A 23,631-nucleotide genomic window follows, 5' to 3' on the forward strand; every position below is an offset into this window, starting at 1 on the left:
TGTCCTTGGGGACAGGGATTTGTTGCTGCTGTTAACCACTAGGAAGCAGATACCTTGTGGGGAGCTCTCTGCATCTGCAGCTCGGATTTTGGCTTCGTGGCCAAACTGGATTTCAGGCTGCCTGTGTGGGGGAGCTGGGACGTGTCCCTGCGTTCCTGCCCCTGCTGCTTCCATCTGCTGGCTGGCAGTGCCTCAGTGCCTGGAGCCCAGGCTGACACAGGGTGGGGGTCTCTCCCTGCAGTACCTACAGACGCTTTGGCCAACAAGCTCTTCGGAGTCCCTGAGCCTTCCACCATCGCCCGCTCTCTGCCCACGACCGTCCCAGAATCGCCCAACTACCGCAACGCCCGCACGCCGCGCACCCCGCGCACGCCGCAGCTCAAGGACCCCACGCAGACGCCCCGCTTCTACCCCGTGGTGAAGGAGGGCAGGACGATAGATGCCAAGGTGGGACCAGGCTGGGCTGGGGGGCAGGAGCTGGGGCTCCCAGCTGGGGCCTGAGGAGGAGGGGAGCACGTGGGTGATGCTCCGTGTCTTGCAGACTCCGCGGAAGAGGAAGACGAGGCACAGTTCGAACCCTCCCATGGAGTGCCACGTGGGCTGGGTTATGGACTCCAGGGAGCACAGGCCCAGAACTGCCTCCATCAGGTACCAGGGACAGGCTGCAGGATCGTGGAGGAGGCAGAAATGGGGAAGGGAGGGAGTGTGGGAAGGAAGGGGAAAGCAGCATCCAGGGATCCAAACCTGCCCTTCATGGAAAGACTTGGGGGAAATCTGTGGCCTTGGAGAATTGCAAGACAGACTTGATTAGAGACTTTGCACACTTCCTGGTACACTGCTCCATGGCTCATGCCCCAAGCCCAGGATAGTGACAAGGTGTGGGTGGGACCAACAGACAGGTGGGGTGGAGTGTGACCCCCCTCTCCTGGGTGATGCCAAGGAAGGATGCTGACAGCAGTCTCTCACCTCAGCTCCAGCCCCTCGGAGGGGACCCCGGCTGTGGGGAGCTATGGCTGCACCCCGCAGTCCCTGCCCAAGTTCCAGCATCCCTCCCACGAGCTGCTCAAGGAGAACGGCTTCACACAACACGTCTACCACAAGTACCGGCGGCGCTGCCTTAACGGTAGGGACCCTGCACGGAGGGGAGGGACAGGAGGTGCTCTGCCCTGCTGGGGACAGGAACAGGGCAGGGAGGGACACAGGGTCCTACAGGACAGCCCTGCTGGCAGCTGCTGTGTCCCCAAGATTTCTGGCGAGCATGGGCTGTGCTCATGGTGTCCAGTATTGGGACTGGGTTGCTGTCATCACAGGGCCCTCCTGCACATGAGCCCCTGATTGCCTGGGGGAGGATTGGCTTTGTAATCATCCCCTCCTCCCCAAACAGAGCGGAAACGACTGGGCATTGGTCAGTCCCAGGAGATGAACACGCTTTTCCGGTTCTGGTCCTTCTTCCTCCGAGATCACTTCAACAAGAAAATGTATGAGGAGTTCAAGCAACTGGCTGTGGAGGATGGGAAGGAGGGATACAGGTAAGAGAGGAGGGATAGAGTGGCCTTTTCTAAGGGTTTGGCCTTCTACAGGGCAGATAAGGCAGTGCCTCTGCCCTGCTTGAAGGCGGGTCTGGGGTTGTTCTCAGTCTCGTGCTGCTGCTGCCCTGTGTTGTGTGCAGCAGTGTCTGAGCTGCACGTGCTGCTCCCTTCCCAGGTACGGTCTGGAGTGCCTTTTCAGATACTACAGCTACGGGCTGGAGAAGAAATTCCGGCCAGACATATTTAAGGACTTCCAAGAAGAGACCATCAAGGATTATGAAGCTGGTAGGTGCCTCCTTTGGCTCCCCTGGGATTGGCAGTGATGTAGCTCAGGTGTGTGGTCCTCCTGAGCCTCTTCTCATCACTTTGGGGAGGCCACATAGCGCTGTGGACTGGTCCTGTTGCTCATTTCACAGGAGAGGGTTGAGTTCACCATAGTGAAGATTGCTGGGGCTTGGAGGAGGGCAGTGGGAGGCTGCAGCTCTGCCAGAGCATTCCTGTACAGGCACCATTTCCTGTGGGATTTCTCAAGGCCCTGCAGTGGCTGAGCCTGGGGACATCCCAAGGTGGGGCTCCCAGGACTGATGTAGGTTGCTTCCCTCCAGGTGTTCCATCTTGCCTAGGCTGTGCCCACCAGCAGGGCAGTAGAGTTTGTGGGGAGGCCTGGAGGAAGGGTGTCTTGTTTGGGTTTTTGTCCTGCTGACATCTGGATTGGGTTTTTTTCTTCCCTCCAGGGCAGCTCTATGGGCTGGAAAAGTTCTGGGCCTTCTTAAAATATTCCAAAGCCAAAAATCTGGACATTAACAGCAAACTGCAAGAATACCTCAGCAAGTTCAAGCGCCTCGAGGACTTCCGAGTAGATGTGAGTAGACACAATTGCTGCACCTCACTGGGGGCCCTGTCCTCTGAGGGTGGGGGATTTTGGGGATCCCCAGGTGGTGGCAGGAGGGGGGGCAGTGACACCTACTGTCACTCCCAGTCATTGCAGCCAGACTGGGAACAAACTGCGGGATTGGAATATGGCAAACCCAGTGAGTGTGGGATGACAGAGCTGGGTGAGCCTGTCCCAGAGGAAAGGGAGCTTGGATGGTTTGAGTAGAGCCAGCATGGTGTGGAGCTTTGGCTCCCAAATTTAGGGACTGTGCCTCTGTGTGGGAAGCAGGTGACTAAGAGCAAGTTGTCACCACTGTGGTCAGTTTGTGGAAGCCAGGCAGTTTTTCTGTCAAATGTGGCAGCAGGAAATTGGGACAGAGAAGCTGAGTGCTTGGGGGAGTGAGTGTGTGTGGGCCAGGAAGAGAGGGAAGCTGCAATTGCAAGCTTGCAGGAAGGCTGTTTGCTGATCCCAGAGGAGGGATCAGGACCTGCATTTGGAGGAGGCTGTGCTGATCCTGGGGTGCTTCTCTTGCAGCCACCCATGGGGGAGGAAGGTGGACACAAGCGATACCCTACGACGTCAGGGGGAGACGGCAGGAAGCGCTACCCATCCCAGTCTTCCAGCAAAACGGTCAGCCAGTGCCCATCCAGCCAAGGCCACGCCTCACCCAGCCAGCCTGCACAAGAGGATGCCAAAAACCTGAGCCAGCAATCCCCTGCCCCATCAGCTGCAGAGTCGCAGACAGTGGGGAAGTAGAGAGGCTGCAGCTTCCTGCCGGGGTGGGGTGGGGTGGTGGGGAATGGCTCAGAGAGGGGCAGACATGAGGGGTGGGACAGGAAGGGTTCCCAGGAATAGGCTGCTTGGGAGAAACTTCAACGCACACGATTTTCTTCTCTTGTGGCTGGAAAGCAAAGACGATCTGCATCCAAAACACCATTTTGCTATTACTACCCTGACCAGAGCCAGACCCGCTCCCAGCAGACCCAACCTTTTTCCCTTCTCTCTCCTCTTGTGCACATGCTCATGTCTTAGTGTCTCTTCAAAACAAAAAAAAAATGTGTTCTGGCTGGGTTGGAAAGGGGAGATTTTTTTATTATTATATATATATATCAAGTTTTAAATTATTGCTAGAAGTTCGTCTGGATTTACCAAAACAAGTCTGCTCTGTGTGGCCCCAACGAGTCCCCTGTGTGTCCCCCTGGGATGGACGGCGGAGCAGCCGCTCAGGAAGCTCGGAGGAGCGAGGTTTCCCCCCAGTGGGGGACCGAAGCCACAGCGTGTGCCGATGCTGCTGCTGCGGAGCCTCTGACCTCCATGACCCGGCTGGTGCCCCCGGGGCCGCTCCAACACCGCCTCCGCCCAGGAGCATCGCCCTCCTCGTCCTCCTGCTCCCTTCTCCCCAACGTCTTCGCCTTCCCGAGGGTCTGGCTCTCCCTCTGTCCACCTCTCCCTTCTGTCACGGACAATTTGGAAGTCAACCAAAGGACCTTTGCCGAGGATAGGCTTGTTGTGACTCCTTCCTGCGAGGATGGCTGGTTGGGAGGCTGGCAGGCACCTGGACTCGAGCCTGTGTGGACGGTGCACCCGCTGCCCCAGGAATGCCCATCGCTTGCAAAGACAGGACTTTGCTGAAGGAGCTTTTCTCTTCCTTTTCCCTTGGAAAAAAATGACATAAAAGAAAAAAAAAACCAACCCACAAACCCCTCTGAAACAACAACAGAAAAACTCTTTAAAAAAAAAGACACATCTCCCTTTGCTTTCTTCCTTGGAAATATTACTGAAGAAAAAAAAAAAGAAAAAAAAAACAAACAAAAAAACCCCAAAAACACACAAAAAAAAAGTTGCCTTATGGTGGAGCTGGAGCGGGGAGGCTTGTTGGCTTCCCGCAGCCTGGGGTGCGCTGGGCTCCTGGCTCCCCCAGGCCCAGAGACTCCTCCCGGCGTTGCTGCCGAGCTGATCTTCCCTGCGGCCTTTGCTCCGACCCCGCAGCTCGCTCGGATGCCTCCCTGCCGTGGAGCCTCCCTGCCAGGCCTGAGGCTCCTGGGGCAGGGCTGAGGGCAGTCACATCCAGGACTCTGCTCCGCTGTGTTGGTACCGTGGCAGCCTTGTCCCCACGACAGCGACTCTTGTGTCATGGCCTTGCTCACAGCCCCAGCCCTATCTGGGCAGGAGGTGCCTCTGCTCCTGTCTGTGCTTCCAGCGTGGCTGGGGAGTGAGCAGGGAGATGTCCCAGCAGCTGGGGGCACTGCTCCTGGCTGTGAGCGAGGGCTGCTTCTGTACCTGCCAGGGAATGAGGCAGCCCTGGGAATGCTGTCCCACAGCAGCCACTGGCTCAGGGCTGCTGCTGGGACCTGTGCAGGGGTGAGCAGGGGCCTCCCTGGCACAGGAGAGCTCTCAGCTGGGTTTCCGTGTGTATTGTGTTGTGGCAGCGCCTGCGTGGAGTCTCCCACTCAGGGCACAGCCCCTGTGCATTTCCAAGGGCTGAGATGACACCGTGTAGCTCCTTACCTAGCTGAGGCAGGGGGTGACTGCAGAGCTGCTGCTGTGGCATTTACTTGGTTCATCCTTTCCCAGCACCAGGTGGACTCTGGCTGTGAGCTGGATCCTTTGTGAGGGACGTGTGTCAGGTGTGAGATCTCGGAGATGTCCAGTGCTATCTCTGGAGATGCTCCAGGGCTAGCACTGGAAAGTTGTGTTCCTGTCCAGCCAGACCTGACTGCCTTGCTGCCACCCAGCTCCTTCTGCTGGGTCCCTGGCACACCAGGCTTGGCTGTGGCTCAGGCTCCATCCCTGTGAGCTCCAGAGCTGTGCTCCTGTGTGCAGTGTGGATGCAGCACTCCAAGGGTGCAGCTCGGTGTGTTGTCCTTTCTGCAAAGTCACAAGCTGGTACTGAGCAGTTTTCCCAAGGGATCCAGTTGATCCAGAGCTGTCTTTTAGCTGGGAGCAGTCATCCTCTCTCCAGGGCTGTCCCTGTGTGGCTGCAGGGTGGGTGGGAGCAGCCAGGAGCTGAGAGCAGGAGCAAGGGGGGAGCACGGCCAGGCTGTCCATCAGCAGTGGCTGTGGGTGCTTGTGGGGCCCTGGCTGAGGCTATCCCTTCCCAACCTGGCCCTGCCTCCAGGATCCTGCCTGTGGGGGCAGCTGGGCTGGTCTGACTGGAGTGAACTGCTGCTAGGATTGAAAGCACAGCTGGGTTTGAGAGGCTGGGGAGCTGCTGCTTGGCTGTTCCCTGGTGCTGTGACCCTGCCCTGCCCTGTCCAGCCCTGCCACGTCACCTGCAGCTGGTGCCACTCCCAGGCCTGAGTGCAGCAGGGCAGCCCATCCAAGGCCATGGGTCTCTGTTATGGCAGCAGTGCTCTGGGGTTGTGGGGTGGGAACTGGGCAGGATGGGCAAAAGTAACACTTGTACAGTGCTGTGGCCGTGACTGTTATCTCTGCATTTCCCCTCTTGTGAGCTGGAGTCAGATCTCTGAGGTTACATTTCTAGGTGGTTTGTCCCAGATTTTTGAGGAGGAGGCTGGAGAGTCAATCGAGGACATTGTAGATGTGTTGCTGGTTGTTTGCAAGTGGAGGCAGGTCTGGATGTGCCACAGGTGATCCTTGCTGCTGTGTCTGTGCTCCTTTCATTGGCATGTGGCTCTCTTGAAGCCAATTGTCTGCATTTCAGCAACAAATTCATAGGAAATGGGGAGGGATGAGCTGCTGCTATGGAGTTGTTGCTTGTAGAGCAGACTGTGGAATTGCTTGGGTTGTAGAAGAGGTAGGACATTTCCCAGAGGATTTCCCAAAATACTGATTTTAAGTGATTTTAAATTTCTGATTCTGAGGTTCTAGTCTTGGCATGGAAGTGTTTTCCCTTCCCCCTCTGCCAGGTCAGTGGTTTGTCACACTGGTGTGTGCACCCAGGGGAAGGTGGGTCAGAAGAGCAATCCCAGTGGTCCCAGTGCCCGTGTGCCTTGTTTTGCTGTCATGGGACAGGGCAGGACAGAGCAGAGATGGATGTGACAGCCCGAGGCAGCTGCTGCTGGCTCAGCCCTGTGCTCCTGCAGGGAAGGGAGCACAGAACTGTTCCCTCCTGCTCCATGCCAGGGTGGGGGCTGGCAGAGGGCAGGGAGCTCCCCGGGTGCCTGGTCTGTGCCCAGATGGGTCACAGTGGCCACAGCCAGGCTCATGTCCCCACTGGGTAAAGGGACAGCTGTCCAGAGGGGTTTGCATTTGAGGGAGCTCTTGCCCTTCTGCAGAGGAGGGAGTTAGGCCTTGCTTTTAGTTTGAATGCCTCACCTCCACCACGTATTTTGCTTTCTTGAATTTTAGAGGATTGAGAGGTTGCACACGTGCTCCTGTGAGTGCTGATTGTCCCACAGCTCATGAGAGCTCCATGGTGCTGGTGTCCAGCCACTGGCAGAGCCTGGGGGAAGCCCCAGCTGCTTCTGGAAAGGCTGAGGGAGGCTGAGTCAGGGGAGCCTTCCTCATCCTGCCCCTCCTCTCAGGAGTTCCTCCTTGCTGAGGTCAACTTGTCTGAATGCAGGTGCCTGCAACAGGTACAGAGCTGTGTAGAGTCAGAGTGGAGGTGGAAGGTGTGTTTCTGAGGAGGCTTTGTTGCTTTGCCGTGCTCATTTGGGAAAAAAATTAAAAAATAATGATGCTGCTGCTCTGGTTTTGCCTGTCCATCTCTTCTGCTGCCCCCTGGCACCTCTGATGGCACCTTGTCACTGTAGCCCGTGGGGTCCCTGAGTTTTGGCACCTGCTGGGGACTGATTGTTGTACTGTAACAAACTGATGAGTTTAACCTCAGTGTCCTGCCATGTTCCACGTGGCAGTGCAGAGGGGGCCTTCTAGCTGTTAATGCCTTCCCAGTTATTTTATCAAAAGAAAAAAAAAAAAAACAAACAAAAAACAAAAAAAAAAGGAAAACTGTAAATGTAGCAAGCTGTGTTTGCAATGCTTATTGTCTCCTGTCTCTGAGGCTGGTTATGTCACTTGTCACTGTTTTGAAATGGATGCTGGGCTCTTCCTGAGAGAGTTGTTACACTTGATGTTAAATGCCTCACTGACTTTTTTTAAAGATTCCAATACAGGTAACAGATAAAAGAGTTTCTTTCATTTTTCTTTTTCTAAGCAAACGTTCATCTCGGTGGTGTGGAGTGGGTGGCTGGAGGGCAGCGTTTCCAGGAGTAGTTTACAGTTTCACTTTCTGCAGACACTTGAACATAGGACCGATGTATCTGTGACAAGCACATCCCCTTGGAGGGAAGCTCCAGAGGAGCAGGGGGTGCCCTGGGTGCCAGCTGGGCTCCCTCCAGCTCCCCACGCTGCCCTCCTGCTCTCTCCCCAGGTGTCAGCCCTGGGCCAGGGTGGCTTGTGCCAGTGGTGCCCCTCCTGGGAGGGATGCTGGGCACCACTTGGTCCCTCAAGCCTCCCTGGTGCAGCCCTGCTCCCTGTCTTCCCCCCCAGCCTGTCCTGGCCCCACTGGGCTTGGAAACCTTTGGATCTGTGGCTCAGAGGCACCCGCTGAGCTGCATCCCAGCGAGTGCAGCCTTCTGCATTCACCTGGAGCTAAAGGGGTGATGGTTCCATGTGCTGGCCCTTCTCAAACCCTGTGTGTCCAACCTCAGCCTTCTGTTTCCCAAAACTAGAGAGTGTGTGCAACCTTCTTCAGCTGCATTTATAGTAGAGACAAACTTAAAATGACTCATCACAGACCATGTATCACCTGGGAGGAAAATCTTGTTACTACGGCCTGCTGTACATGATCCATCTCTGTCGATAGTACATAATCTTTGACCCATGTGCTAGGATCATCATCACGTATAAAAGGAACAGAGAAAAATGTAAAATACTTGAATGAGAGCTTGTATTATAACATTAATATTATTCAGAGTATCTGCTTTCTAGGCTGATGTGATTCATTATTCTAGTAATGCTTTAGTCCTTTGTAATTTGTGGTAATTATGCTTTTTCCTTTTTAATACAAAAAAAATGTATAAAAATAAAAAGTTCAAAAGACAGTGCTGCGTGGGTTTTCTGTTCTGCTGACTTGCCCTCTCAGGTAACTGGGCTGGGTTCCTCCTGGTGTAGTCGGGGACTGGAGAGGAGCAGAGGAAGTGGCTTTGGTTCCACAGGTAGGGCTGTGGGACAATGGGCTGACCAGTGGGAAGCCTGAGCCATGTGGCCCAGAACACACCTGCCTCATACACAGGCAGATGGAACCAGGGGACAGTGCAAGTAACAGATAAACAATTAAATTTTACAAATAGATTTCTAGAGCAGGTTTTTTTATAAGTGTCTTATATAGAAAACAATGTCAGCAAAAGTGCAGTCGTTTCCAAGCAGCATATTTAACTTCAGCTTCATCTGTTATATGTGGACAAGAATTTGTTTCCTGATTAAAATACTATTTGGCATAAATCATTGTCTCTCACTCTGCTCATCACCAGGCTGGCCAAGAGCTGCTGGGCTGGTTCACTCCTCTTTCTTGGGTGGGTCTGGGATGCTTTCAGAGAGTGGTGTGAGGCTGAGCAGGATTTTGTGTCTCTCGAAGGCTTTGGTCTGTCTGAACATTTTGTCTGTGCCATGCAGGAAATCCAGCACTCCCAGCACTCCGTAGCACTGGTTGAACCTGAGAACCAAACACAGATAAACATCACTGAAGTTACTGAGGTTACTTTGCCCTTTCTCTCCCTTCCTTTCTGAGCCCTGATAATCTGTCCATGGGATTTCTGTACCAGTCTCCCTGGCAGCTCTGTCAAAGCCTGGGTGAACCTTGTGCAGCTCCTCTGTGGTGCCATCATCTGTTTCTCCTGGGCAGCTCAGAGCTGTGGGAGCATTGGGCACCCATGTCACTGTGCTCCATGTGCTCTCCAGACCTGGCTGTCCTGAGCCATGGAGCAGATGTGCCCCAGTTGGCACAGCTGTTCCACCCAGAGTGTCTTGGCTCTGCAGGGATCCCTGTCCTGGCATGTGGTGACAGAACTGTCCCCTGGGCTGGTTCTGCAGCAGGGCAGACATTTCTGAGCAGCATGTCTGAATGGAGGGCACTCTGGGAGCTGGGAATGTTTCTCCACTGCTTGGGTGTGTATCCTTGAACTGTCTGCTGCAACTACTCTCTGTCCAGCACAGGAGGCTGAGAATCTCTGTCAGGAAGGGTTAATGGTGATTGTCTGGGCACAGTGTAATCTGATCAGCGTTACTGATCCCAGTGTATGGCAGAGGGACAGACAGGCAGGCTTGCTTATTTTACCTGTGTGACTTGCCCTGGCTCTGTCCTTAGATCACATGAAGTGTATTCTGAACTTCTAGGAAGAACCTTGCAGAGAACAGTCCTTAACAGGGCTGGAATGCCTTGAAATCCCAGTTTAACTGCTCTAAGACTGGCAGCACTCAGCCTGCTCTCAGGTGAACTGGAGAGCTGCACTGCTGGGGCATGAGTCAGGCAAACCCACTTGACTCTCAGAAAGGAGCTTTTCCTGCCAGTGGTGCCAGTGGAGAGACAGGAGAATGGAAAACTGAGCAGTGCCCAGACATACTTGAGGTGGTGGAAGTCGTGGAACTCTGGAGATGGCAGGAGGGGCAGGTGGTAGCCACAGTGAGAAATGCTTGTTGTTATAAGAGCAATGGAGAACCATGCTGAGACTGAAACAATGTGAGATCCCATGATCATCGGTCCAGTCATGACAGGCAGAGTGTTGGAGACCTGGAAATGAGAAGAAAATACCTCATTAATGGGTCCACTACAAGCAGATTCTCCTCTAGGAGCTGAATTGTCACCTGGTGATCCATCACACTGGCCTGTTTTGTGGAAACAGTGTAAAGAACAAAAAACAACTCTGCAAACACCTTACTAAAGCTACATAATCATCCAAAAAGTAATTATAGGGATAAGAGAGTTCTACTACTGCAAACCATTGACAAAGCCCAAATCCATAAGGCTGCAGTAGAAGTTAGACATGACTCCAAACCCTGGGTGAGTACAGCATGATCCCAGTAAATCAGCCTGGAGTCTGAGGTATGAATTTCAGCTTCACCTTGGAATAATGCTGAATCTGCCCTTGGGAAACCTCACTGTGAAAGGGCATGGCCTGCAGACACACCCAGCAATGTGACAAACCCTGCTGCAGCTCTTCACTGTGATCTGCCCTGGCACAAATGGCTCTGGCTGCCCAGACCCAGCTGCAGGCACCAGCACAACTCAGCTGGGCTCCTCAATCATTGTGCTGTCCAAAGACTGTCAGCTGGGGAGACACGCAGAGCAGCCCAGGACTATTGGTAACAGGAGATGGAATTTTTAAGTGGAATATTTGAAGGTGGGATGTGTTTTCCTGAGAAGTCTCAGCTGCAGGGGTGTTGGGATACACTCCTTGCAAACACTGATGCCAGCAACCACCACAAAAATCCTGACAGATTTCCAAGTCCACACAATCACTCAGGCTGTCGTATCTCTTGCTGAAAGCACTGTCTGTGCTCCCAGTCCTCTTGGGGCTCATGGGAAGCCCTGTCCAGTCAATTCCTTATCTACTGGAGGCCCTTGGAGCTGTGCTCTGGAAGCTGCTGGAGTCCAGAATAAACAATTACTGCAACCCTCCTAGAGCCAAGCTTCTTGGCAGGGCAGCTCAGCCTCCTCTTCCTAAGGAAGAAGCCTCTAAGGGCAAATTTTCTTCTCTTGCTATGGAAATCACACTGCACACAGCACCTGGAGGGTGACCATGTGAAAATCCACTTACTATGTGCTCTAGAGGGTGAGCATAGATGGAGACCACGCCGATGGGGGCTGTCCACTCGTGGTGCTTCTTGTGGATGTGCTTGTACAGCACTGGGTGGTGAACAAGCCTAGGCAGAGGAAACAGAAAGGCAGGGTTTGAGCTCTGCAAAAAAGGAGTAACAGAACACAGAATTTCTGCAGGGGACTTGCTTGTGTCTCCTCTAACATAAGGATTTCAGAGCAGCTGGCAATAAGAGTGTAGGATTCCTTGCTTCTTTTGCTCTCTTTGTATTGAGTCCTTATTCAATTAATGTGTCTGTTGGCTTATGATAAACTCAGGCCAGATAAATCCCATAAATCAAAGTCCCTGAATTACTTATTTATTCAAATCTGGGTGTACTGTAAGGGGAAGACTCACTTTATGCTTTCACTGTTCTGACTTTTTCTACTGGCAACTGTCAAAGAATCAGAATTTTCAGTTCCACGGGTCTTTGGTAAAAAACTGCATTTACTTTTTTTGGGTGCATTTGTCCTAAAGGGAAACCTACAGATTTCTGAGAGTACTCTGCTTGCTTCTGCTTCTTTTGTCTTCCTTCCTTTCGTTCTGTCCTCTAATTTTTGTGTCAGTGTTTGGGAATCCTGCAGTGTTGGAAGTCAGGCCCTGATTTGTGGATGCTGTTACAAGGGAACAGAGATCAGTCACTGACCTTTGAGATTTTTATCTTTCAGGACAGTCAGTCTTGTTCTTTTCAAAGAATGCTTAGTGAAAAACTGCCTGTTCTGTTTCTTCCTTAGCTTTTAAGCTGTTCCACCTTTAAAATTCTACCCATTTTTGTTTGCTGGCAGCAGCAAGGCCTCATGTTGTGAGGGTAGATTTCCCATATAAATACAAGATTGGTGGAACAGAGGGATGGGGATTATTGCTGTTGTAGGGTATGAGTATAAACTTAAAGGCATAGAGGAAAATCAAGCACCTGTTCCTGTGCTCAGCTCACCTGTGTGTATAATAGAAGAGAATTTCCTCTATTACAGTAAAAATGCTTAGCTCCACAAGAAACCATTGGAAGGTTGGCAATTCCTTGCTGAAGGTGTTTTCCCACCATTGCATGATGTAGAACATGGGCACAAGCATGGGGAAGGAGACAAAGAACTGATTACCCAGCGCTGTGTAGATGGCTTTCCACAGTTTCTTTCTGTCCACCTGCAAAAGAGAAGTCAGGACTTGAGTCTAAGAAAGAAGCAATGCAGTTTTAGTTGGAAGGATGAAAAGCTTTAAGATTTGTAGGCAGTTAGTTTTGGGATCAGCTCTTTAACAAGCAGTCAATGCAGATCTGATCAGTAGCCTCACAACAGGATCTGCCTTCCTTCCTACAGTGGTTATGCAAGACTTGACTTGATCCCCCTGGAATCCTACCTGGCTGTAAGAGAAAAGCATAACAGGTTCTTCTCCCCATTCCTGGCCTGAGAGAGTGCAGGAAGTGTTCAGCCAGCAGGAAAGGCAGAGTGAGAAGTACTTACAGGATCATTCTTGCCCAGCTGAATGCGATAGCGAGTAATGAAAGTTGGCTTTCCTGTTATATCAGCCACCAGAAGGATTCCATTGAAGCCCCAGAAAGCAAGTGCAGGCACCAATGCAGCCCCTGTGGCATGAGGAAAGGGCAGAGATGTGTGAATGAATTGGGAACTATGGCTAAATCAGAAACAAAATACACTGGCACAGTACCCAGAGGACCTTGCTGGGACCCAGATGTGCCAAGGGTGTGTCCCCTGCCCAAAGATGCTTTAAAATGGAATATTGGTAAATTCTGACATAAACTAAAATCAAAGAATGGAAAGGAGGTTAGAGCAGATAAATGTCTCAGAGGTTGAAACCTGACATAACTGAAGCTAAGAAAAGGCTTTTCTAGGTGGCTGGGAGGCCTCTGTTGCTTTTAAATCCAAGTAGGCTAAGGCTGACTTGATATCTAGAACCTTGCAAAGTCTCTACCAGTTCTGTTCACCAGCTGCTAATCAGAAAAGAAAAGAAAGAGTTTTGTAAGTACTACAACAAGAGTAGAATTCACTAAATTTACTTATATTTTTAGTAATTAGTTCTACTGAGTCATTCAGTTCTCACAGGAGCAAAGTGTCTTCACAGGGAAGCCACTTCAGTAGCAGCAAAAAGATCAGATTTTTAATCTGTACAGCACCCTGACTGTGACCCTATCCAAAAGCAGAACAGCTGCACCACATCACCTGTGGGTACCTTCCAAGGCAGTGCTTGTCAGTGGGAGGATTAGTGAGTTTGGGAAGTTTGTCCATGTCTCCATTTAATATGCAATAATACATGGATGATTTCTCCTGACAAGCATTGTTAAAACTCACCAACAAGGAAGATTGTCCACTCATCTCCTTCCATATAGTCGTAGAATTCCAACCATGCTGTTTGCCAGAAATTGTCTAATGTTATATTCTGCATTAACCTGTGGGAATAACAGTGCTTGGTTGCCCATCTATTCATCCCCTTTCCACAGAAAGTTTCTCCTCAGGCTGCTTTGTTTGAACATTCTTACCAAGAAGAAGCATTCATCAGGGCAGTGAACATGAGCAGGCCTGCACTGAAGACGTAGGCACTGATCCTCAAGGCATCTGAGAGCTTCTTTCCCTGTGAGAAGCAACAGGAGGGAGTGAGCACGTGCTGCTGTGTCCTGCCCTGGCATTTTTGGTATTTGAAATGATGAAGGCAGTCCTGTGACGGCCTGTTTAGCTTCACACACACTCTGAAGAACACAATAACAAAGCTGTTGTGGGATATTGTGTATAATCATCCATCTGTCATGCTTACAGATATCTGGTGCATGACTGATGGGGAATTTCTTTGGAACAACCAAAGGGAGAGAAAGGACCACTGATTTTTTTCCCTTCATTTGGCATACTGCTACTGGAGGGCTATAGCTCCAGGGGCTTCTGGATAACTCAGAGCAGTGGGAAAGGAACACCAGCAATAAGGAATGGTGTTCCATCCCCTCACCTCCCTCCCTCAGTATTTTCTCCCTCTCAGGATGCAGTGTTTTCTCCCCACAGCAGTCAAGAACTGCTGTGCTCAGATGACCTGGTTAACAGGAATAAGTATATTCAAAAAGCAGCATTCAATATATTTGAATATTTAAATATTCAAAACAAAGTTGTCTATATACAACAAATTTATAATTAATGATCTATCTTTTGGAGTAGTCCATTTGGAATTCGTTCTGGAGTGCAATTAATTTGGGGTTTGTGAGTGAATATGAATTATATCTATCTGCAATGTAATTTTTTTTTTAAAAATCAATGCAATAGTATAATAACAGCTATTGTCTTCTTCATTCCTCTGTCCTTCCTGTTTTTTAACTGTGGTGTTGTGTTGTACAATCAGACTGGAGTGAACACAGTGTGATTCATAGCTGCAGTCCTGCTCACCTCCTGTCAGAGAGGACAAACAAGAGAGGCAGCTCTCAGAAATGCCAAATGCAGGTGGTTTAGGGTAATGAAATATAAAAGAATCCTCTTTACATGGCTTTTAGATTCTGTAACAGCTACAGAACATTAAAGGTGGCCCAGGACTTAGAAGCAGTATTTATTTGTCCCAGGACAGAACTTCTTGACTGAAACATTCACTACTAAAACAAGCAAGCAACCCCTTCCTCCTATCACCTCCTTTTTTCTTTTAAATTGAAAAAGCAGCTAGGGAGGAAGGGACTGACAGGACCCTTGCCCTACAGATTGATACTGTGAACCCTATGGGTTGATAGGAGAGCAGTGCAATCAGCTGCCACTGTTATCACTGGGGGTACTGAAGTGCAAATGCCAGGCTGGCAAAAGCCTCTCCTGCATCATCAGATGGTGCCTGCTGGATCCTGGACCAGAGATCTGCTCTCTCAGCACTTTCACAATTCCAGTTGCATCCATGTTATGCCCCATGTATGCTGATGTAAGACTTTCTTAATCTTTAGACCCTGGACTATCATTTACATATTCTTTAGGAAAAAAAAATGTTGTAGAAGTTACAGAAAGCTTTGAGCTTTTTAACATTAATCTGTTGGAAAATCCTGTAAATCCTTTTTCTCCTGGGATGAAGAGCATACCAAACAAAAATTCTGTCTTACAAGTGTCAAAATTTCCAATTAGCCCAAATAAGGTTTCAGTTTCTTTAACATCCCTTAGCTCAAGAGTTTCAATCCCTTTTAACTCCTAATACTCAGACACTGTGCATGTCCTGCTTTGAGACAGGACAGAGAGGAGCTAAATTTTAGCCCTTCAGCTATTTTAACAGCCCTTTGGCTAGAAAGTGTCTTGTTTTGAGGCTGTGTTTTTATTGCATATGATGAAGTGATTACATGAACCCCACACACTATAATTACATAGAAAATAAATCTTGTTCATCAAGTCCAAGTGCTTAATACCCTGTTTCTCCCCATACCAACAGCTACAGCACAGTAGTTTCCAAACTAATTCATGGATTGCTTGAGTTCTTGCTCTTAAAGTGCTTGTAGAAGTTGGCAAAGTCCTTAAGTGCAGAACAGGGTTGCTGCTGGCAAGGTAAAGAGACTGGGGCACATCAGTGGCCATAAGAGTTTAGCAGGACCAGGCCCAGTGAGGTGGCACAGCTTCTGGTTTTGGGGAACTGTGGTGGGCTCTTGCCCCTCGAGCATAGATAACAGCTCCTTCCCCACTTGCTGCTGTAGCTGCAGTCCACTGTAGGGAAAAATGCTGGGGAAGTGTTGCTTTAGTGATAAGAGATGAGCTCCTAATTATGCAAAAATGTTCGGAATGAGGATGTGTCTGTCACTTCTCTTAGAAGGTGATTCAACACATTCAGCCTTCAAAGCACCTGCATGAGCTTCCTCAAAACATGAGCTGGAGCCTTTACCTGCTTCTGCAGCTCAGCTGTGGAGGAATGTCCAGGGTTGGTTTCCATCTGAAATAAAAAGTAATCCAAGTAAGTGAACTGTGGCCAGCTGGAGAGTGGCAGAATATGATGCAGACAACAGCAAATCATCTCTACTTGTAATTCAGTGCTAAAAGTGTAAAATATTTACTCTGTGTGCCATGTCCTGTCCTGCTCCATCCTTCATGTGTTGGCCATGGAGCAAAACTGAGTTCTTGAGAAGAAAAATGCCTTTATTTCTTGAGGAGTTAGTAATGTCCCAGAAGATTAAGGATGCAAAGATATCAAGGAAAAATGGGAGAACAGCCAAAACCAAAGCTTTTGCTTGTGTCACTGGTGTGTTGTGGTAGGACTTCCTCCCTTGATCTGGCCTGGGAATCCACTGCAGCACCCAGTAGCTACTCCAGCCTCTCCCAGGCTGTAAGGAAATGATAATGTGGGACATATGTTCTTCCTTAATGACAACATGCAATTAAACAAACAGGGATGAAAACAAAATGAGTTTGGGCCACAGAGAGCTAACACAATAGAGCCCTACAGCCTTCACTCAAACTCTGAGTTACAGTTTAAGAACATGATAAGTGAGAAAATCATCTTTGCTTCAAGTCCTGCTATGGTCACTTAGAGAATTAAAGTCCTAAATGGGCATGTGGCCATCTCATAATGAATCTCCCTGCATCTACCTCTGCTTGACCATTTGTTGATGGTTTTGCTAAAAGAAATTTAAAAAATAAATCAAACCCAAGGTCTGAGTAGCTGCTGGGAGTTCACTGCTGGCCATGGCCATGAGGGGTTCTGTATTTCAGGCGGTGTTCTGGCTGTCCTAGGGATTATTGCATAGTTGTTTTTATATTTCACAGTCTTATCATCAAATATAATTAGCAAAAGTTAACAAAACATTCCTTAATATTTTCTTGGTTTCACATGGTCTTTAATAACAAACAACTTCTAACAACATGACAGCCAGATTACTGAGGATTGCAGAACTTAATCCACTTTGCTTTTCCTACTCAGTAGAATATTCAAGCACAGGCAAACTGTTACCTAAAGTACAAAGGCAAGCACAGAGAAGGATCAAACATTCTTGTCTAGGGTACAAACAGTTGGAAAATTACTCATTAGGAAGATGATATTCTATTACCTTGATGATGGAGGGAAGCCTCTTGGGAGTACTCTTCTTGCAGTGTTTCAGAAAGGATGAATAAACTGTCAAAATGAAATCCTGTATTAGTCAGGAGGTTTAGATTTGAAATTATAGCCTTCTGGGTATGTTCTTCCAAATACAACTGTGTTTATTCACAGGTGTTCCCAGCTCTGTTACATTCCCTGTTAGTATGCAGGTCAAAGGGCATGAGACAGTAAAATTAGACACCTCCTTCCTGCTTACTCACAGACACAAAGAGCCAGCCCACCATACCACACATTTTAGTGGAAGAAACTGATGTTAGACAGTTCTGAGAAGGAAAAAAGAAAAACAAGGCAAAAAGGGATTTGAAACTTGAAACTCCGAGGCCAACTCCCAACCCTGTATTTCAACACTAGGGCTGGATATACTCCTATGGGAAATGCTGAATTTTGGTAGCAGTCTTAAAAAGAACCAAATTCAAGTTCACTTTATCTCCCTTGGCCCAAAAAGGTATCATGAAAGGTGTCCTAAGGTGCTATTGCTGAAAATGAGAATGTGTTGGGGAACCTGCAGTGTCCCAGGGCTCCCTGTCCTTCCCCAGACACAGAGCTCCTCACTCTGCACTGTGTGAGCTACCACAGCCAGTCTGTGGGATCTTCTTTTCCTCTCATATATTGTCTGCCAACCACATCTTTATTGATAAATACAGTTGGACTCTGATATATCTGATGAAGAATACCCGTAAGAAACAACCAAAAATAACCTGCTAGCCTGAAGAGAGCAGCATAAATAACATGCCACAGGCCAAATTTAAATTGATCTTATCTTAATTTTTAAAAGACCTTCTAATCACATCTGTTACCCAACATCCACTACATGCCCATCTTGTCACACAGGTCCTCTCAGGGCAGGTGTGCCCACTGCCTCCAAGGAAACACTACTAAAGCTTGAAATATGTCAGGCTTGAATAATCCATTCCTTTGAGGCTTTGCTCCATTCCAGATTTCTTAACAGGTTGTTCAGAGCTTTGAACAGTTGAGTGTCTGCACAGAGCGAGATTTCACAGCTTCTCTGGCAAATCAGTTCCAGTATTTGACAACCTTCACTGTAAGTTTTTTCCACTTGGATTTTTTTTTTTTTTGTTATAACTCCTATTATTTGCTCTTAGCTGTGCACATTTCTATCTTTACAACCACCCAGTAGGGAGCTGAAAAGAGCAATATCCAATTATTCTGCTGGGACAGTAAAGTAAATAGTGCTGGCCATAGTTTTCTGTGGTTAAAGAGATTATTCCTCTCTGATGACTTTGGAACAGACAAGATTAGATTAGGAGAGGCAGATGTGAGAGGGGAACCTCACTGAGCTGGAAGGCTGATGCTCCAGAGGTTCCTCCATCCAGCAGTGCTGACTCAAACCTGCTGACACCTTTGCATGTGAAGAGCTCCAGGGCAGAGCACTGTAGAAAATGTGACTCTGTTTTGAGTTTTTAGGAGAAGGAGCTATTACTTGATTGAGTCACATACTCTGTGCATTTAGGAAAGAGTTAAATTTGCAATCACATTTCTAGTACTCTTGTTAAAATAATCAGTTTATGACAGAAGGCTGGCTTGGGCAAAGATTTCTAGTTCAAAGCAGAGCTGCCACATCTGCTTGCCCTCTGTTTAAAACACTGCCTTTATTAAGCCACTTTTCAGGATAAAATTCTACATTATTTACATTAAACCCAGAAAAATTTGGATTGAGTAGGTTTTCCCCAACATCTCATTACCTACTCTTTTTTTTTTTATTGTATAATGTCTCTCCTGATTCAGAATACACCAAATACACTAAAAACCCATTCATGTAACCATGGCTGTTTCAGCAAACAAAAAAGCCATTCAGCTGCTTGGCACTGCTCTCATGTTGGCATATTTTACAGCCCCAAATCAACCACTGAAGCTCTCAGCTGCCTGCAGCTATTTCCAAATATCAGCTAGAACTAGTCCTGCCTAAAAAAAAAAATGCCTTTCCAGTTATTTCGAATTAGTTAACACCAAATTTGATCCAAAATAAATTCTCAACCCTAGAGTAAAAGTAATTGCTTTCCCAATCAGTGTCTTGATATTAAAGGGGAAACATACACTAGTCAAACAAGAATTCTAATACATTTTTTATATTATTGTTTCCATGTATAACTTAATTTGCCCAAAAACTGTTCATTAAGTCACAGATCTTGTTTTCACTGAATTTTCCACTTCTGGTACTGAAAAAAAGCTAGTTGGTCTAAGTCATATTTTAAAATGCTCAATATAATCTGAGTATAATCTGAAAAAAGCCCTGCTGTATTTTTTACATTTTTTAACATGTGAATTATTATTTATGCCCCATGCCTGCTGTTCTCTTGTACTTCTGGTGCCCAGATAGCCTCAAGCTGAGGCAGCCCAGGTGCCCTTTCCCTGCACTGCATCCTTCTCCCAGCAGCCAGACCTGCATGGCAGGCACAGCTCAGACCAGCTCCATCTGCTGTGATGGGGGCTGCCCACCCACCCCAGCTCCCTGGGATTCCTTGTGCCTTCCTCCTGAAGCCTCTGGTGTAGCTCTTACCTCACTGAAATCAACCTTTATACAGCACAGACAGTGCACAACCGCTCCTGGGAGAACAAAGAATGTGACTATCCCTGACAGTACAGAACACAGAGAACAAAGAACACAGGAGCACTTACCTGGTCACCTGAACAGCTGCATATCAGCCCCTCTGTGAGGACAGACACAGGACCAGCCGTGGTGTTTGATGTCCCACCAAGCACTGCACGGTTTTAAGGGAAACCCCGTTCCTAGAAAAGCTGACAATGGACTTCACACAGACACGACATTGCCTTTTAATGACTTCCTCAAAGTCTCTATCATATCTTTTCAAGCACCCTTGAACTCTGGCTGCCTGTTCTTTGCTCAGCACCTGCTGATGGTAGCCTAGGAGAGGTCCTTTGTGTCTGTTCAGAGCCCAGAGTTCAACTCCTCACTTCTCATGACTGCTGTCAAAGCTTTATGAGGGTTTAGGCAAGGGCACTGGGGGTGTGTTTCCAAGCAGGAGCTCCTGTCCCCTCCCAGACAAGTCATGTGAAGGCAGTGCCATGTCACTGTTAGTGCTGGCAGTGTTCCTGTGTGTATGTGCATGCTGTTACTCAGTTAAGCACGTGGAACACATCTCTGCATCTCTCTAAGTTTTTTCATTGTTGTACCTGAGAACAAAAAAGCCACCAACACCCTAAAGAGAAGTAGTTTTTATAATTCACTAACCCATGGTTGGAGCACAAAATAGCTACTGCCAGTGCAACTGAATGGGTCAAAGGTGTATTTGTTAAAAGCAATAGGGTTACTGTGGAATTTGGCAAAAAATCAGCAGTCCAATTTTCATGTTGTTGTACCAAGTCTAAAAATTACTCCAACTCTTGCTACACAGTGCCCTCAACCAGTAAGAGGCTTGGCTTGCATGGGTAAGGTGAAGACACACATAGGTTAGCATGTGCTTGGGCTCAGTTGTGTTTAACCATGGTGTTTACAGACCATAAAATGTGTAATTATGGCATTGCAGAGATGTCATTTACAGTGGCATCCATCTTTCTTATGCAAATGTGGCCCCAATCTCTTACTTAGCCCATAAATTGTGCCCTGCTACCAGCTAAGCTCTGGCAACTGAGGGTGTTACTGTCATATCTTTCCAGATTTATTTTCCCACAGGAGGAAAAACAGGGAATATCACCTTTGCCTCACAGTGAGCCTTGTTTGCCCTTCACAGGTGAAGCAAGAAATGCTCTTTCTCAGTAACACCTCATGCCAGCAGAGCTGGAACTGCAGAGAGCTCTGCAGGAGTGAACAGCATTGAACACTGTTGGTGTTTCCATCCTCACTTTCTCTTGCCTAATTCCAATTATTCCCTGGTAGGGACAGAAGTTGTAATTCTTAACTGTTGCTACTAATTGGCATTTATCACAGAGAGCAGGCTCAGCAGAGAGGAATGTGATTCCTTCAGACTATTCACTCACGTGCAGAGGAGGAAGTGGAAATGAGCATCCCAAGAGAGGGGTGCCATAAGGACAATGTCCTCAGCTGAGCTCTGCATTTCAGCTTGCAGGGGGAGGGCTGTTCATCCAACAGCCAATAGTCAGTGATAAGAGTGAATTTCAGACCTGTGTTCCTTTGGAACTACTGCTCAATTCCAGCATGGGTGATCTCTGAAATATTCATACCCATAGGGACAGCTCAGCACATTACTCATAGGGTTGTAAATGCCATTTATCTTCTGCTGCAATTTTGTGTCTAGCCCAGCTTGTCACTGATCAAACTGCTGCTTCTGCCCTGTGTGATGTCTCCATCACAAATACCCCAATGCTGCTGCAATCTTTGCTCAGCCATGCAAGCAGTCTGATTTCTTCAGAGCAAAAAATATTTTTGATCAGACACTTCATAATAAAACTTTGTTCACTCCTCACAGTTTTTGCAATAGGCACTGGTTGTTTCACTGTTTGAGAGGAACACCAGGGGAAAACCTATGAATTATCTTTCAGGGGCTGGACAGGGCCATACTGATAGCTCCTGAAGAGGAACCTGAGCTTGGCACACATCACCCCCTGCCTGATTCCCTGCATTCTGAACCAGATTTCTCACCTGGGCACGTGTGCCACCTCCTAGCACTGCAGTGGCTGCTTTGGGAGCACCTGTGCAACAACACAAGGATGAATTCACCTCTCAGGATTCCCACAAGCAAGATTTCTTGTGGTGCTGTGAGTAAGCTCTAAAGAAAATGCACAACAGGACGTGCAGCTCAAGCTGCCCAGTGTGAAAATGTTGAGTTAAATACCTTTATTCCACCTTATAATGCAGCTCTACACTCAGGGTAGATGTGAGGACTCTTCAAGACTTGCTTTGGAGTGCTGGAGCTGGAGGCAACCTTGGAAACCTCCAAATACAGAAATGAGGGGACTCTTTAAAGAGCAGGGTGCCTCTTCCAGCTATTCTGAATCCTTACTAGCCATGTCATGTTTGAAAATAATTCTGATCTCATCAAGCAAAATGTGTCTCCAGCTCTTCCCACCAGTGCTTGCCAACATCCTTGAACAGCTTTTGTTTTACAGAGGTATTTTTACACACTACAAATGTAATTTATCACAGGTGATTATTGCCTGCAACACATTTTTATTACAGTGCCAACGCACAGATATTTACAGTGGCCTGAGGAGATCCATCCTCCTTTTTCCCCTGGATTCAACATCCCTTCAAGTGCTGGGTTTATGAGCAAGAAAAATGACTCTGAACTCTTTTGGGAAATAAAAATTTCACCTTATATTTACAGGGTGCTGTAATCCAGCCTGCTGAATTTACCTGCTAACAACACAGATTTCCTGGTACAAAACCCCAGACTCAACTGACCACAGGTGATTACTTTCTGGCAGTGTAGCATATTGCATGCTGCATAAATTGCACAACACCACAGACTGCAGAGCTAAGGCAAAACAGTAACTCTCTATCATCCCTGAAGATAAACTGAATCAAAATAATGCTCAATAAAGGGAATGTACCAAGATGCTGACAGCAGCAAGGTCACTCAACACAGCAACACTTGAAAAACCCTCTTCTTTTCTAAAGGCAACATTTCTGCTGAGGCATGAACATTAAACCTGAGACACTGAACAGTGTCTGAGGTGTGAAAGATACCAATATCTGCTTTTGCAAATACTTTGATCAAAATGCTGGGCAAGAAGCTGAGATTCACGGAAAGACTCCCATATGGTGGGCAGACAATCCAGTACCAGAACATATATATTTATAGAGGCACATACGTATTTTACAACAGATCGAACCCCGTCCAGAAAGATGGCAGTGTAAAATAAAGGAAACACTATCTAAGTTTAATTAGCAGACGAGCTTTCCCAGTGAATTGCCGATCTGCCATCAGCATCAGCCAGCACAGCAAGTGTTGGCAGCCGCGTTACACAAGCAGTAGCTGCTTTACCTGCTACAACCTTCTGTTGCTAACGTAACTTAAATTCCATTCCTGGAACAGGAGAAGCCAGGCTAAAAGTCGGCAGGTGCAGTAGGAACTTAAATGACTTCTAAGCCCCTGCAGGGAGAAGCAGATCTTGCTCCATTAATGAGCTTGATGCGCACTATAGCGCAGGAGCAAGGCGTGCCAGGGCTGACAGCAGCGTTTGCTCTCTGGGCTTTAGGAAATTCCCCCTGGAACCGAACCCTCAGCCGCTCCCACCCTGGCCTGGGAGCCCGGGGGGGCTCGGGCCCAACCCCGACCCGGGGACCCCCTCACCTCCCCTTGGTGAGGGAGGGGCGGCCGCTGCTTCTTTCGGGGACGCTCAGCCAGGGCCCGGCGCAGCCCGTGTCCCAGGGGATGGGGGTGCTGGGGGCTCCCCATGCTGGAAGCCCACCCCAGCCCCGCTGGGTGTTATGGCGACGCTTCCCTCAAGGAGCGCAGGCACCCAGCTCCCTCATCCCTCATCCCTCCTCCCCCCC

General features: G+C 48.4%; 2 protein-coding genes across 12 annotated transcripts in view; one reads left to right on the top strand and one right to left on the bottom strand.

Annotated features, from left to right (window-relative positions):
* LARP1 (La ribonucleoprotein 1, translational regulator) overlaps positions 1-8,408 on the top strand; it is a 44,519-nt gene extending 36,111 nt beyond the window's left edge. For all 5 annotated transcript variants that reach the window (XM_063168893.1, XM_063168894.1, XM_063168897.1 and 2 more), the window contains 7 exons: positions 242-447; positions 542-648; positions 972-1,123; positions 1,385-1,529; positions 1,705-1,814; positions 2,264-2,391; positions 2,938-8,408. In XM_063168893.1, the coding sequence (XP_063024963.1) occupies positions 242-447; positions 542-648; positions 972-1,123; positions 1,385-1,529; positions 1,705-1,814; positions 2,264-2,391; positions 2,938-3,159 (1,070 nt within the window). In that variant the 3' untranslated portion in view covers positions 3,160-8,408. The remainder of the gene's footprint in view (positions 1-241; positions 448-541; positions 649-971; positions 1,124-1,384; positions 1,530-1,704; positions 1,815-2,263; positions 2,392-2,937) is intronic.
* On the bottom strand, positions 8,110-23,581 carry FAXDC2 (fatty acid hydroxylase domain containing 2). Of its 7 annotated transcripts, none has more exons than XM_063168902.1 (11): positions 23,429-23,579; positions 19,833-19,943; positions 17,146-17,210; positions 15,987-16,034; positions 13,651-13,742; positions 13,463-13,560; positions 12,617-12,738; positions 12,094-12,299; positions 11,121-11,226; positions 9,927-10,093; positions 8,110-9,019 (listed from the first exon to the last, which is right to left on the bottom strand). In XM_063168902.1, exons 4-11 carry the CDS (start codon positions 16,032-16,034, stop codon positions 8,863-8,865), a joined length of 996 nt encoding a protein of 331 aa, XP_063024972.1. In that variant the 5' UTR covers positions 17,146-17,210; positions 19,833-19,943; positions 23,429-23,579; the 3' UTR covers positions 8,110-8,862. The 7 variants fall into 7 exon arrangements, with proteins under 7 accessions (XP_063024972.1, XP_063024970.1, XP_063024969.1 ...); XM_063168900.1 differs by having other exon boundaries at positions 19,833-19,952; XM_063168899.1 differs by having other exon boundaries at positions 19,833-19,963.
* Between the last annotated feature and the right edge of the window lie 50 nt (positions 23,582-23,631).

Source organism: Melospiza melodia, chromosome 14 (genome assembly GCF_035770615.1).
Source record: "Melospiza melodia melodia isolate bMelMel2 chromosome 14, bMelMel2.pri, whole genome shotgun sequence".
Lineage (NCBI taxonomy): Eukaryota > Metazoa > Chordata > Aves > Passeriformes > Passerellidae > Melospiza > Melospiza melodia.